This window comes from Scomber japonicus, chromosome 5 (genome assembly GCF_027409825.1).
Source record: "Scomber japonicus isolate fScoJap1 chromosome 5, fScoJap1.pri, whole genome shotgun sequence".
In the NCBI taxonomy this organism is placed as follows: domain Eukaryota; kingdom Metazoa; phylum Chordata; class Actinopteri; order Scombriformes; family Scombridae; genus Scomber; species Scomber japonicus.
Window position 1 is genome coordinate 13,890,051 of NC_070582.1, and position 15,758 is coordinate 13,905,808.

General features: G+C 39.5%; 1 protein-coding gene across 1 annotated transcript in view; it reads left to right on the plus strand.

Moving 5' to 3' along the window:
* The first annotated feature begins 378 nt into the window (after positions 1–378).
* The window catches only part of LOC128358434 (contactin-1a-like), a 30,690-nt gene continuing 15,310 nt past the window's right edge, over positions 379–15,758 (plus strand). Inside the window, exons 1-10 of the mRNA XM_053318709.1 lie at positions 379–433; positions 2,399–2,437; positions 9,651–9,777; positions 10,663–10,841; positions 11,231–11,326; positions 12,290–12,496; positions 13,939–14,038; positions 14,401–14,582; positions 14,888–15,012; positions 15,480–15,597. Of these exons, the coding sequence (XP_053174684.1) occupies positions 379–433; positions 2,399–2,437; positions 9,651–9,777; positions 10,663–10,841; positions 11,231–11,326; positions 12,290–12,496; positions 13,939–14,038; positions 14,401–14,582; positions 14,888–15,012; positions 15,480–15,597 (1,228 nt within the window). The remainder of the gene's footprint in view (positions 434–2,398; positions 2,438–9,650; positions 9,778–10,662; positions 10,842–11,230; positions 11,327–12,289; positions 12,497–13,938; positions 14,039–14,400; positions 14,583–14,887; positions 15,013–15,479; positions 15,598–15,758) is intronic.

Below are 15,758 nucleotides of genomic sequence, written 5' to 3' on the forward strand. Positions count from 1 at the left end.
GTAAAGATGCTGCAGCTATGGGTCTTAACTACCGTTTTCACTGTTGTCTCAGAACCATTCTGAAATACAATCTAAGTCGTAGCTTAGGCCAGAACAGGTGACATAGTTCACTGTTCAACTGGTCATCAGCCTCTAGCTACACAGCCAGCCACACCTCCTCATTCAAGTGAATGCATATTGCAAAACTAAATGAATAGTAAATACTGTGAATTTACAGTTTCAGCAAACAAAAACATGGTTGTTGTGAAGATCATTTGTCCATCATTTGACTATCTCTATTTTCTTGTGTCTTTTTAAGGAAAAACAGGAAGTTCTGCTAATGTTCCATCAGCTAAGCTTCTAGCTGTAACCCCACCAGGTGGTTCTCACTTCAACATCATGCTGCACCTCACCCTGCTCCTCCAGCTCCTGCTCCTCTCACCCTCTGTTGCAGGTCAGTAGCACACAGCTCACATTCAGTTGAAAGGGAATGACTAAAACAATTCACAGAATGTGTTAAAATATATTTTGAGATACTGTGTTACTACTGCTGGATGAAAGCCTCACATTTCTTTAAAGCAGACTTTAAACTCACAAACCTTTTTTAGTGTGCCAATCATGTTGTTTTATATATAGCTCTTGATTATTTTTATGACCTCACAAGTCATTGAGTTTCTTGGCTCACAGCTAAAGTTCAAATAAAAACCATGTAAATCTCAGAAAATAGACTTATTTGGCACCATTGATACATTACAAAATTGGAAGTAGGTCAGCAATAGTAGAAGTGTGCTCTCTCTTTCCAATAAGTAGTACCCATAAATTAAAAGAACTATACTCGTTTGAACCTGAGCTAGCTTGACTCTTTTTATTTGTATATTATTTCATCTTTCAAGTATCAATATCCAAAAATCCAGTTGCCAAAAGTTCATTTGGTGTTAACAATCTATCAGCGGAATATATGTCTCATAAAGGTATGCTCATTACAGAAACAGACATAAACTTTGATTAGTGGCTCCAGCTTCAAAGCATAAATAAATCACACAGGTGGTACTGTAGGCAACTTGTCTAAATTGAATTGTCAGTACTTTCATGCATGGGGAGCAAAAAAGACAAGGTGCCAACAAGCTGCAAACTGTTTCATTGACTTCTGTAAACATGTATTTTATTGTCAGCTGTAAATGTGATATCATAAAATTAGATCTAGATACATGTAAGGTATGAGACACATGTACGGTAAAAGGGGCACACATTGTAGAAAAGCTCATGTGCGTTTGATAGGCCAGGCTTGGCAATCGCCTGCCTTCGAGGGCTTTGAGTTTGCAGGTTTTCATACCTTTTTTGTGAAACTCCTGTGCAGTCAGCTATGTTGGAAGGAAAGTAAAGTGGACAGAAAACAGCAAGCCTGAAAATGACCTGTCTAAAAATGATACAACCTCCTCTGTGCTCCCATACCTTTTGGCTATTTTCACCTGTTCCCCAAAAAAAGAAGCTTGGATTGAGAATTCAACACATCTTCCTCGAACAGACCTTGAAATCTAGGGGATTTATCTTTTTCTCTCTCTTCCTCCCCCTTTCCCATCAGGATATACTTAAATCATTGCTGAGTTCACCAAAGGTTTTGACAGCACTACAACTAAAGAACAGGCTATCCTGCTCAAAATACACTCACATACACCTTCAGAAAAGCAATGGGCAGATAATCTTACATAAACACCATGGTACAGTACATGGTTGCATTGCACATACATAATACACTCAGTATGAGTCCAACCACACAGGGCTGAACTGAATGGTTGCTCTATCTAAACAGGCAGCAGCCAAACAGCAGACTCAGGTCATTACTGGGGGTAGAGAACATTGGCTTGACATTTTTGTTTAGTCCCAACAAGGAAAAAGTTTGAAGGTTAATGTAATGACAGTAGAACAAAAGCCAAGCGCACACAATCCTAAAACTAAAGCACAGCACGGAGTGTGTGCTTCCTGTGGTGAAGCTGAGCCGTAGTAGTGTTAAAGACTACAATGTAAAGTATAAAGTCACAATTATTGGGATTGTTTTTGATTTTCTGTAAATGTAAGATAAATGTGTTGAGTGAATGTAGCAACACAGTTAGTTTTGTGTTTTATGGTGAAGGATAGGATGTAGTAGATTCCAGTTGGCGTTTAGCCCAAGGTAGTTTTTCAGTCCAAAGCAGAGTTTCCAGCCGTTCATCACATTCTCAGAAGCTGAAAGGGATTCTATCAAAGACCTGAACCTCTCTGAAGAAACCCTCTGGATGGAACCTTTTGATCCACTTTCAATTTATCCTGTGAAAGACGAGAGAAATACACCTGTAAAGTTTAGGATCACAGGAAGTAATTCATATATGTGCAATGTCATGATTAAATATGGTGACATTGTTTCCTTTGTTAACTGTTACAGATGCATCGATGCATGAGGAGGCATCTGACTTTTATGGAGGTAAGACTAATTATAATACCAAATAGTCATTGTTATTTGTATGTGGTCAAAAATCTGTCTTGTTATGAAAGCAAATATAAGCTGTTGCCATTTCTCTCCAGCTGAATGTTGCACAATGCACCACGGGCGTTACAGCACCACAATTTTGCCAAGAGACTGCTGCTCAATGCATTCAGTGTCACAAGTTGAATGGAAATACAATTCACAGCTTTTGCCCTACATTCACCCACTATTTTTTCATTTGAATTTGGGACACGGTGGAGCTGTTCTCTGCTTCTCAAAGAAATATGTGTTTCAGTTATGATAAGATTTTGAGCTCAAGGCTGACCAAAAGGTTACAAGAAAGTGTTTAATAACCAAAGATCTGGGAGAGTTGACAAGTCATTTTCATGAATATCTAGACTACATACATGTTTTGTGAAGGGTCCTTAAGGAATTCATAGGACTCTTTGCTTCTCACTCAAATTAAGACCAAACAAGTAATTAACTGAAAATGTGACTTCAGGAAATCACCAGTAGTCAACGACGATTTATGGACTTCAAAGCAGAGACAAAAAAAGCTGCACTTATTCACTGTCCGCTTCCATGAGGCTGTGACCTTGGAGTTCAGAGGAGCAAGTATGCTGTGATTCATGGTCAAGGCTAGTCCCCTCATTGAAAAATTGAGAGTCTACGATTCTGCAAATGTGTTCGAGATTTTGATTTGTTTTCAAATTAATTGCAATGTCACAAAATCATGTTTATATTTCTTTTATTCAGATTTAAGGTGACTAAAGAGGCACTTTCTCCCTTGAACATATGAATATGAAAACACCCTTCAAGTCAAACTCTGCACATATATCAATCATCCTCACTCAAAATGTGTTTTGAGTGAACACAAAACACATTTTTGAGTGGAAGAAGACTTTGGTCCAGTTTCTCAGACAGAGATTAAGACTGGTCCTAGACTAAAGACACGATTCTGTTAAATATCCATTGAGAAACAAGCCTAGTCTTGTACTAGACTTAATCCCTGTCCAGAAAATTTGCTCTTTAAGTTTTTTACTTTCTTTTTATTTTCTATATGGAAAAATACCTGGCACTGATTGTTTGTTGATTGTATGTATGATCATGATCATCCTCACAGGGCTTAGTTTCCCAAGAAAAGACACATAACATAACTGCACTATTCAGCTATTTAATGTTTCACAATTTCCTGTTTTAATTTTAATCCACACCAGATCAGCATCCTATAATGTTAGACAATAGGACATTGTGTAATGCTAAAATAGTCTCCCACTGGAGATGAGCAAAGCTATTATAGAAAATAAGAGAGAGAAAAATTCATGGAATTTTCCATCTACATCTCATGTCAATACAATTACAGTACCACTCTTATATTCTGCTGTTTTACGAAATTCAATGAAAAAAACAAGTATGTATGTCAGATGTAAATGGGTCTCAATTGCGGCTCTACCCAGCCGCTGCCCACTGCAGCCCCTGAGGTGGTAAAACCACAATAGTATCTGCCTGTCAGGACTCGTTAAGGGGCAGGCAGTGACAGACGGCCCCTTTCCTCATGGTCCACTATTGGACAGGACTAATGAAAATCTATTTGGAGGTCATAGTTCTTTTCCACTGTTGCTATTTCGGTATTTCTCCGACTTGCAGATGCACATTAATCCTGATGGAGATGGTTAAAATCCAAGACATTGTACTCGATTCCACAGATGAGTCAAGGATGGTCATTAGAGCTTGAAACCATATTAGGGCTACTGTGGAGTTATGTGGGTATGATGGATGAGATGGATGATGTAATGCTGCATGACTAATTTATGCATTTGCTGAATGTATTTGTATAATTATTTATCCCTGAACGTCTCATTGTTTATTTATCACTGACCATTTGATTTCCATACAAACCTATCTATCATTTGTGAATGATGGATAGGGGGTTGTGGGGTAGCTAAGTTAAATATGTAAGCAAAAGGAAGATCGAATGTTCCAGGTTGAAGCATTGATTTTCAAAGGTGTAACCTTAAAATGCCAAAACTACACCTGTATTCATTAGTTTAAATGTCTTATTTAGATTGGTTGAATAATTGATTGAGTTTTGATCAATCAGAGTACCTCCGTGTTCGAGCTTGTAGTTGCAGTTGTTGCTGTAGTATCAGTGTTTACTGTCTGGATTTGTTCGATGTGTGTTATTCTTTGGGAGAAAAATAAAGTGGAGGCAGACTGTCAGCAAGGGGTAAATTGGAAAACGTAAGGCTTGCTGGTTTGTTGCTTGGGAACAAGTTGTGATGCTGAATGCAGGTTGAATTGTTGATGGAACCAGCGAGGAGAGGAATCATTTTTTCTGTTTGTCTATCCTTGATGTTTTCACCCTTTCACTTTCTTTTCTTCTCTGTGAAGAATGGACTGTAGATTATCTCTGCATCTTCACTTGTCTGCAGAAGAAATACAGCATGATATAGCCAAGTCTGTTTCAAATGTTTTCAATACCCTACACATCAGTCCAGTACACAGAACACAGTGTTTAAGGTCATTCAACACTAAAATATGTGAAATAAGAAAGACTAGGATTATAATATGGAACTTGTTGCCAAACTTGGATAAAGATGAAGGCGTAGTCATAGGAGGCGGCAAAGTCAATACCACACTCCCTAAAGGTCAGAACATTGTGTAGGCACTGTGGCCTTCCTGCTGGGACACACTCAGATTCCCTCCTTTTTCTTACAAGTGAACAAGTGATCATTCAGCCCATAGCAATGTGAATTCCCACCATTCTGCTGTAAGAGCGGTACTCCATCCAGTATCTGACTCTCCAGCAGCAAACACTCACCCCCTGCAGGCTTTTCACAGCATTGAAAAAGTATCACAATGTCAATAGAGACTTATCAAATCACTTCTCAGCTCACCAGCCATATATCAAACACTACTAAATGCTTCAGATGGATCAGTACAATAAGCCAGTTGATGTTAACCTTATTAAGCACATCGAGAATCAGCCATTCAGCATCATCAATTTACAGACTAAAATTCAGTGTTTCTGTTATCAGTTACATTATTCAGTCACAGGGAGCCACAGACTCAGTTTTTGGTCTAGCAGAAATCCCTTCCCCTGCATTTCTTTTCATATAAATGATTCCATTGAGTTTTATGCAGCATGGTAAGTGTGCATAGACTGCTTGACAGTCTATTTAGGGGTGTGTGTGTGTGTGTGGGGGGGGGGGGGGGTATGAGTGTTTGGGTCATGCTGAAGATATGGATAAATAGCTGAGAGGTAGATTAAGCAGCAGGTTGATTGTGAATATGTTGATCATTTTAGTGGCACGAAAACTTGTCACTATTTGAATCCATCATTGGCGACTTGTGTCCAGGCTGCTGTTTACCTTAAAGAAACGCGCTACACATTTTTGAGGTTTTTTGTGGTCTAAAGGCTGATATTTCGTCAAGTATTAATAATCTTCATTTTTATCTTGGCCTGTGGAAGCCTTTGGATTAACCCTGTAATATTTTGTATCACGTCTTAACAGCTAAGCTCTTTCAGACAAGACTTATTTTTGACAGCAGTTGTGATAGCACAGCTGGCACTACAGTAGGCATACAATGACTAACACCAACATTCTTATGTCCAAACCTGAGCAAAAAGGTTTGCAGTTACACACAATAATCGAATATTATTTATTTAATATTTATTTAACAAGCTTTTTTAAAAAGTAGATTTTTCACAATAGAAACAATTTGGTTTTTCACCATGCCTCATTATGTGGCTCAGGGGCTTGTGGGTAATTACTGCTACACTGTGCTTTTGTTGCCTTCAGGAAGCAATATGTTATCTGTCCCACTTGGACACACTTTTGGTCATGCAAACAAGCTGCAGATACACAGCTGTGTGTAAAGTCAATAGTATTGTACTCTTCTGGGGCTTTGTGTAATTACAGAATGTGACTATTTAGTTGCTAAATCAAAAATGCAAACAGAACTGTAGCCTGTGAAACAAAAAAAAACATTCAACAAATTGTAGTGATTGTAGTTGTATATTGTATTATGCAACTCCACGCCAACGAACTAAATCTTAATGAATAATTGATGCCTCATAAGAAACTGATGCTAGGAAAGACAGCCGATTCCTAAAATAACAGGCTATGGTATTTCAAATTCAAATGAGAGTCTAAACTTACCTACTCTTCAGCTGAATAGGAGTCTTGTGTTTGATAATGAAGTCTGCCCAGAGTCTGAAGAAGTCTGACTACTGTGTGGGTGTGTGTATCGTTCTTCCTCTCTTTGTACAGATGTGGCCTTTATTGCGAATAACTGGCCCTCTTTCTTTCTTTGTGTGTTTGTGTGAGAAGATCTCTCCATTGACTGTGTATCCACAGTCAAGTCGTGCCAAAAGAGGAAACAGGGAAAGGGTCTGATGCAGGGAGAAGGAGAAGTTGAGAGACACACAGATTAGGAGGGAGAATAAAAACAGAGATTCAGATAGTGGTGTAGAGTTGGAAAGAGATCCTCTGTGTTTGGGAGGAGAGTGGAAATTAGTTTATGTGTGAATTCTCTTGGAAACTGAGAGTGGGAGGATTTGGGAGATGGAGAAGGAGAGAAAGTGATGATTAGAGCATTAGAGACACACAACTTTCTGCTTCCTGTAGGACTATTCTGTTCATTTGTTTAAAATTAGGCAGTCAAATGAGTTTAAAAAGTTCACCAAACATCATTCAATCACTGATGTTTTTATTATGTCTCAGCATTAGCCCATTTAAATATTGTGGTCATACATAAACTTATCTTCTTGCAGGATGAATGTGCATTTGCAGTCACATACAGTAAGTGTTTTCTCTTTCATTAATATTATAAGTTCAACAGCAGAAAACACTTTTGGACGTGCTTTAAGCAAATCAGGTGAAATGTGCCTGTCCCCATTTACATCTTTAGTTAGTGAAAATGTATAAGGGGCTAGATGAAAAGTTAACCCATCATCAAGGATTCATCATATGGGGCAAACAGATATCTGTATCAAATTTCAATACAATTTTTCCAGTGCTTGTTCAGACATTCAATTTATTACCAAAAATGTCAACCTCATGGTGGCACTTAGTCAGGAGACCAACAAAGTCAATAGGATACATTGTGTGACCATGTTGAGCTATTTCAGTCTGTAGCAAAGTGATGGATACCGATAGACAGACCAGCAGTGCCTTGCCTAGAGTCATGCAGCTAGCATGGCTAAAAACTAAGGACTTCAAGATCATTAGAGGGAAGTGAATTTGGAAGGAAAACAAAAAAAGATAAAAAAGAGGAGCAGGGTATGACAGTTGAATAGACGTTAGAGAGAGGGATAGAGGAAAGAGGCAAGTAAGGCAGAGTTGGGCACAGATAGACAGAGAGTGAAATGAAGCAGACAGAATGGAAGAGGCCTATGTGTGTCTCCAGGCACTGGGCCTTATGTGGCCTGCTTTAACACTCCCCTACACCATCTGTCACATCCCACATTACAGGGGAGGGATAGGGACGTACCAGTGCTCTGTTAAACTCAGGCTGCTATTTCAGCACTGCACCAGAGCCTCAGTGACTCCTCTCCTCCAGCTCATCCCACATTTATATTTCATATTTACACGCAAAGCATTTACCTGACACTCATGCAGAGCAACCGAAGTGCAACAGTGGAATAGGGTCACTATATTCCCTTTTCTGTAATGTACAGTATGCCTTATCCTTTTGAGTCTATTTCTTTTTCATTTCTTTGTCTTTTTTTTTCTTTCTCCCTTGTTCCCAGAACATAGTTTCTCACTTAATTTGCCTCCCATCAGCCCCACACTGCCCCATTTATAGTATGTTTAATTCTCTCTCAGCCAGCAGTAATTCAGAGTCCTTGGGATTTGCATCAATGTCAAACTCTCTCACATGGTTGACTGCTGGAGTGTGTGATTTGAGTTAGATTCTGTCTCCTAACGTCTTAATTGCTGCCTCCTGGTTCGCCGTCCTGGTGCGAGAAGGGTACAGCTAACTTGCTGTTCATGCAGTATTAGTGTACATAGATATCAAGCACTCACACATGTGCAACTGCTGGAATGTATAGGATTCTCATTTTATTTTCTTATTATTCTGCATGAATTTATCTGTTTTTGTAGTAGTAAGTTGGAGTTTCAGGTGGCAGGATATTATGAATACAAGCCTCTTTTGTTCAAGTTTCTAAAGGTTGCACACTATCTATCAATATGACATTTTCCAAGTGAATCCTAAGCACCTATGCAGGCCTAGTTAGGAAGATCGGATAGAAGCAAGATATTACTGTCTGAAAAGGCAAGCTTCTCCCTATTGAGTTGTCAGCTGTGCTCTCTTAGAACACAAGAGACACAGGGGAATACACACATGTACACACATATGCACACATACGCACACGCTTCATTTCATTTGTATTCCTGCAGTCACCTACACACACTCTTGATCTGAGAGAATAATCAGCATTTGGGAATATTTCACCTCATTGCTTATTCATAGGCTGGCATTGTGTGTATGTCTCATTCATGCCATTGCTTGTGATGTCTGTCTGTTTTAATGAGTAATTGGGGCTAATTGTACGCGTGTTGATGGTGTAAAAGGCAGATTGAACTAAGAAAGGCATTTTCATCAAGGAAACTCCTCTGCCTGTGTTTGCCTGTGCAATTGCTACACAGCGCTAAGGATGTAGTATGAAATGGGTTTGGATTATGCTAAGTCAACTTAGCATTTCCAGTTCCAGGTTTTGTATGAGCTTGTTACAATATTGTATCCACTGGCAACAGATGAATATGTCACTGTGGTTTGGCACCTGAGTGAGCACATCTCTGTCATAATTAATGTATTGTTGTTATTTGGAATAAAGCAGGGACTTATTACTCTGCACTGACACTTGAAAGAGAGTTTTTCATGGATTCAAGGATCAGATTAGTAACAGCTACAACCGGGATTTATTTGAAACCATCTACTAAGCCTTAGAGGTGTGTGCATATGTGAAATCCACAACCCAAGCTGAACTATTACATGGTCCTCACAAGGGTAATTGCACTGTCTAGGCAGTATGATTTTCTTTCAGCCCTCATGTTACATCTGAGCCTAGTTGTCTCATTCTTGATGGAAGTGCCCCAGAACTGCCAGACAGAGGCTGAGATTTAACACTTTGATATTTCTTGTTTGTACTTTGACCAGTTCGATGTTATTTACCCTGATCTCTTATGTTTGTTGTCTACAGACGAAGCCACAGGTTACGGGCCAGTGTTTGAGGAGCAGCCGGTGGATACCATCTACCCCGAGGAGTCGCCCGAGGCCAAAATCACCATGAACTGCCGGGCCAGAGCCAATCCACCTGCCACATACAAGTAACATATGTTTCCCATAAACCCAGCCTCATTACTGCCCACTGTGCATTCTGTGTGCCTCCCATTCCTCACCATCTCTCAGGGTGTAGTCAGGCTGTTTTAGGACCTGCCTGACTGTAAATGGCAAGGTCACTAAGATGTTTGTTTTAACCTTCGCCATCTCTCACCTCCAAGGTTTACCATGTCTGTGTGTCACTAGCCAACAGTGCATGATTGCATCATTCATTTTCAAGCTATTCCCACAAAAATATGTTGTCTTCTAATAACCTGCTCTTCTCATTTTGTTTAAAGCTAATTTTTTTTACAGTCATTTAAATGCAAAAATACAACGTGCGAGAAAAGCCAAATAACAAATGAGATGTTGTTACTGCTGCCGCAACAAACAGGGCAACCATCATATCACCACCTCATTTCACTGCTCAAAATTTAAAGCATTTTGGATGATCTATTTCAATTTAGATGTAAATATATGTAAATGATATTACTCTGCATCCCAATGAATCCTGTTTCACTGTCAGAGAGCCCAGAATTAGATGTCCAAGGGGAAGGAATTAGCTTTGACCGCAGCTGGTATTAAGTGTTTGAAAGGGTTCATATATAGTACAGTCAGCTATACCTTTCAAAACATGGAGCTACCCTCAGTTTATGAATATTGGTAAATTGTTGCAGTAGGTTTAATGCAAGAAAAATCAGCTGGTATGATGACTGCACCATGGAGGACGAAATGCAATCAAAATATTGTCTTTATCTCCATCAGACAGATTTTATGTTTGTTGTGCTCCAGTTATAGTCAGACAGTAGTTCACAGCAGTCTGCCTTATTATGTTTGACCCTTAATGCTTTCAAACTACAGTACAGTACTGACCGTGACTGCTCTCCTTGCAGGTGGCTGCTGGACAGCAAGGAAATGGACTTGAACGAAGAAAACAGCCACTACAATTTAGTGGGAGGCAACCTGGTCATCAGCACCCCCATTAAAAACAAGCATACAGGAATATACACCTGTTTGGCCACCAACATGTACGGCACGATCATCAGCCGAGAGGCCTCTGTCCAGTTCGGGTGTAAGTGGCCCAGATGTGAACCCCCATTTTGCCTGCTGTGATGTCCAGTACCATGCAGCTTTGACTTTAAGAGAGCTGCCCTAGAGCTGTACTTTCATGCATATTAAGAGCTCCGAAATTGCAAGCACGGCTGAGACAAATCCTAAGTGGTGTGCAAAGTGTAATTTGTGAATTGTCTAACTATGGTGTCAGCGTGGCTAATGTACTTTTCTATTAAAACCTACAGCTCAATTCTAAATCAGTTGTTGAGCTTTATACAATTCTTAACCCTTTAAGTGTACATTTTATGGACATTTATTGTACAAAATGCTCAAATTCTGCTATATTTGATAGGATTTTGAGTAGCTATTCACTCTAAAACTGTCTTTTAAAAAAATCTATCTTCTCAGATCTTGATCTTTTCTCATCTGAGGAACGGGAGTCGGTGTATGTCAAAGAGGGACAGGGGGCAGTGCTGCTGTGTGCCCCCCCACCACATTATCCAGGTACAGTGTGTTCCTACAAGATAGAGTTGAGCGTCCCTCATCCTGAAGCAACAGTGGCACAGTGGTTAGAAATCCTTCCTGTTTTGATCTATGACCCCACACCCCAGTCTCCAGCCTTGTAAGGCAGGTGGACTGAAGATTTTAAATTTCCCAAATGGAATTCCAACTGCTCTGTTAGCCCTGTAATGGACTTCAATTAGTGAAATAATGAAATGAACCAAAGAGTTGGCTTGGGATTCACTTGCCCTTCTTAATGTTCTCTAAGGTATAAAAACAATGACATCACTGACTCTGCCACTGTCTCATTATCAGTTTTAAGTTTTTTTTTCCACAGTTTGCAGTCATCTGTGGATATAAACCTTGTACCCCCTCATGGATGTAAAAGAATAATAGAATTGGTTCATTTGCTATATTGCATTTAAGCTAGCTCATTACAAAGGTTATTTTTTGTCACTTATACTGACTGGTTTGTTAAAGTGTTTGAGTGTCTTTATTTGGCATTATTGTATTAGTTATCCTGCTTTATATCTCGTACTATTAGCGCAGCTATTACTCAGCTATAGCTATTAAGCATAAACAACTGTATTCGCACTTTACATATTCATGCAAATGCAAATCCATCAAACACTACAGTCTGAAAGCATGGCTCTCCCTCGCCCTCTCTTTTTCTCTCTCTCTCTACAGCATCAGAATGAACTCAACAGGCGAATGTGCTTATAGTATCTCTCTATTATGCCTCTCAGTCAAAAGAATTATAAGATTTCATCTGAAAGGTTAATAGATGCTTGAATAATAAACCCCACTCAACACTGAAGAATTGTGCTGTTTTTATCACTCATGTATTGAGATGATTCAAACCATGCCAGCTTCACATCCAATCCCTTCAGCCCTTTCCAAAGCTGTTGCTATGGGTCCAAGGTCTTGATTGACAGGTGGCGTTTTGTCATGTCTCTTTTTGTGCAGAGGAGCTCTCATTCAGATGGATCCTCAATGAATTCCCCACCTTCATCCCACTGGACAAGAGGCGTTTTGTCTCCCAAAGCACGGGCAATCTCTATATCTCCAAAGTGGACTCCTCAGACAGCGGCAACTACTCCTGCATTGCATCCAGCCCCTCAATTTCCAAGAGCGTCTTCTCCAACTACATTCCTTTAGTGCCTCTGGCTGAACGTTAGTACCACACTTATGTCTTTCTAGTTTCTTTCCAGTTTCCCATGTTGTAAATGATTTAATGGAAGCCATGGTTTTAGTTTACTACATTAGTAAGAATTATTTCTGCAGTAAACACTCGTCACCTGCACCCAATTATTCCAGTGATCTTAAATGATTGGTTGGTTTAATTACTGGACCGATTACAATGTGAATAAAGGGGGCTCAGTAACATTGCAATTAACAGTATGTCATGATATGTATTGCACTGAAATGAATACCTCTCACCTCAATATGCAATGTGTTTGAATGTATGAAAATGCTTAATGTCATTACAGATAAAATACTGTATTAGAGATGTTTCTGAAAGAGAACAGTTTCAGGGATAAACTTGACCATAGGAAGTAACACAGCAGTGAAATACTGCATTGATTTTTTTGTCTCCCATCCCCGCAGAAGCCCTATCTTTAATCACACTGGTGACTGGTTCTGGTGCGATAAGGTCACACCATGATGGTGACTCTTAGTATTAGTCTTACAGGAACAAATGATCTCAGAAGTAGACTGAAACACAAGAATGTGCTTTTAGATGGAGACAGCTTGCTATGAAGAATGAACAAGAACATCAACAGTCCCAGAGATGGAGACCAAAAACTAAAGCTGAGCATTTGTTTATTAATGTTCTGTGTGCTTGTGCGGGTAAGGTAAGGTAAGGTAAGGTAAGAGGCATTAATGCAGAACTAGGCACTATTTTAACACCTTCCTTGGGGGCATTCCCAAAATTAATTAATTATTCCATTGTTGATGTAGACTTTAATAGTCATCTAACTTTGGCCAGCTTCGCCTGTGGGAGAGGGTTAGGGTTAGAACAGAAACTGAAATGTGGTCTTCTACCGGAGAGATGAGGTTTTAAGAGCTTATCAGTTGTTTTGGCTCTCTCGTGCATATGTGTATTGTGAGATGCCTTCAGGGTATGACATGGTCTGTATTTATATATGTTGTATTTGTGTCTGGCAGTGTGTGTGTGTGTGTGTGTGTTATTTTATAACAGACCTACCCACTTAGGCCAACTTAGTCTCCACTGTTAGACACCCGGATAGTGTCTACAGTGAGATAAGTAAACAGGTTTCACATGTCCTATGTACTTCTATGTCATGAATGTGGTCAAAGCAAGGTTAAAACTCAAATTCTTTAATCCTTGTATTGCTAACCTTACTGTAAAAATACTCAATCGCACACTGTGTGTGTTAACGTAGGACACCTGGCTAAAAGAGCAAACGTACTTGAGTATCTTTTGGTTTAATTCAGCCCAATTGTTCATTTCTGGTGTGTTGTTTTATTTTATACAATCTGTTTTTACCATTCCTACTTTAACCAAGATCTCCTCTCCTTATGCTAAATATTTCCAGCTAGAAATTAGTTTTGCTCTAGTCATAACTCTAGTCTGTTGTTATTCTTTCCAGGACCCAGCAGGAAATACCCCGCTGACCTCAAAGTCAAGTTCCCAGATACCATTGCTCTGGTGGGGCAGAATATCACCTTGGAATGCTTTGCTTTGGGGAAGTAAGTGTGAGGGAACCCGGTGCTTATCACTATCTGTGAGTGCACTGTAGGGTTTTACTGCTGTTTCATGAAAATATTGGGGGCCACACATAGTCTTAGCTATTACAACATGCATTAAATGGTCAAATTAAGTGATACTGGATATCAGTATATACATTAGTACATACAGTAGGTCATCCTAAATGTGTAGTATAGTGTGGATTAGAACATTAGACAACTCTCTTCAACTCATTGTATACTCATTGAGGTAAAAGATGTATATTACGTGCTTCAGAGTGATGCTGACTTGAGTGCAATGATGCATATTTAATACTAGTAAAAGCCTGCCTTGTGTATAATTTTTCTCTCTCTGTCCTTTCTAGCCCTGTCCCTGAGATCCGCTGGAAGAAGTTAGATGGAGAGCTGTCACCTAATCATGAGGTACGAATGGCAGGGTCTTATCTGCACTTGTACAATGTGCAGATTGAGGACGCTGGCACATACAAGTGTGAGGCCTTGAACTCTAAAGGAAAGGACTACCACACTGCACGTTTGTCTGTAGAAGGTAAGAAGTTTGTTATCCGTCATTTTAGCCTTCTTATCTTAAGATACATTACAGTGAACACAAATATTCTTAGTCTTGGTCCATATCAGCAGTATTAATTATCTGTGATACACATTGTGTGAGATAAACTCAACAACTCTTAGTGGCTTTTATTAGTACTTAGTGTAGTTTCTCAGCTTTTTCTTTCATTAGCTCTAACACCTACTTTAATGCCTCAAGTATCACCCCATGTCATATATTATTCAACAGCTTTGTAGTTTTCTTTTTTTAAACACTAACTCATTTGCTCATGTCCTCATTTGCAGCTTTTCCTGAGTGGGTGGAGCACATCAGCAGCACAGAGAAAGACCTAAGTAGCGACTACACCATGTCTTGCATAGCCAGTGGCAAACCTAAACCAAGTATCCACTGGCTAAAAAATGGAGAACTGGTAATATTCAAACAGAAAAATTGTAACTTTCCTATAGCCAAGCAATTTAGTTTTTGCTGTAAAATTGTGTCCAGTGTGCAGCCCAGGGTAGTTCCTTTAGCACAGTAGTGACAGAAATCTGGCACTGTGGATACACATCATGTCAAGAGAAAGTACCTGGTGTTATTGAGTTGGTGCCAGCATGGGTTGTATAACCCTCCATAGAAACAACTGTCATCATGCCTGAATTATACCCAAGAGAATAGCAGCTAGTGACAGCAGAGCCGGGGAGGTTGTGTAATATATGCCGCTGGATACATTGTTATGCATTAATGAAACCCCCTCCTAGTCAAATTATCTAATTGTCATCCGTACCTCCGTAGATGTCAACAATCAACAGTTTGATTTTAATAATTTGCTTAATGATAGAGCTTGAACTGTAGGAAAATGTGGGATGATAATATTTTAACTCCTGTGATTTTCCACAGCTTGACAAGAAGGAGATGAGTTTCAAAAGCTTGACGTTTGACGATTCAGGGATGTACCAGTGCATAGCAAAAAATCCCCATGGAGTCATCTATGCCAGTGCAGAGCTGCGTGTGTTTGGTGAGTCAGACATACAGCCGCAGCACAACTGTCTGTGTCAGTGATTTAAAGGTCACGTTTCAAGCCGACTAATTGGAGCTTATTAAAGCATGGAAATATGTAGTACAATGTCATATTCTGTGAAGAAAAAGCACTTTTTTCATAGTTGAAGAAAACATAAA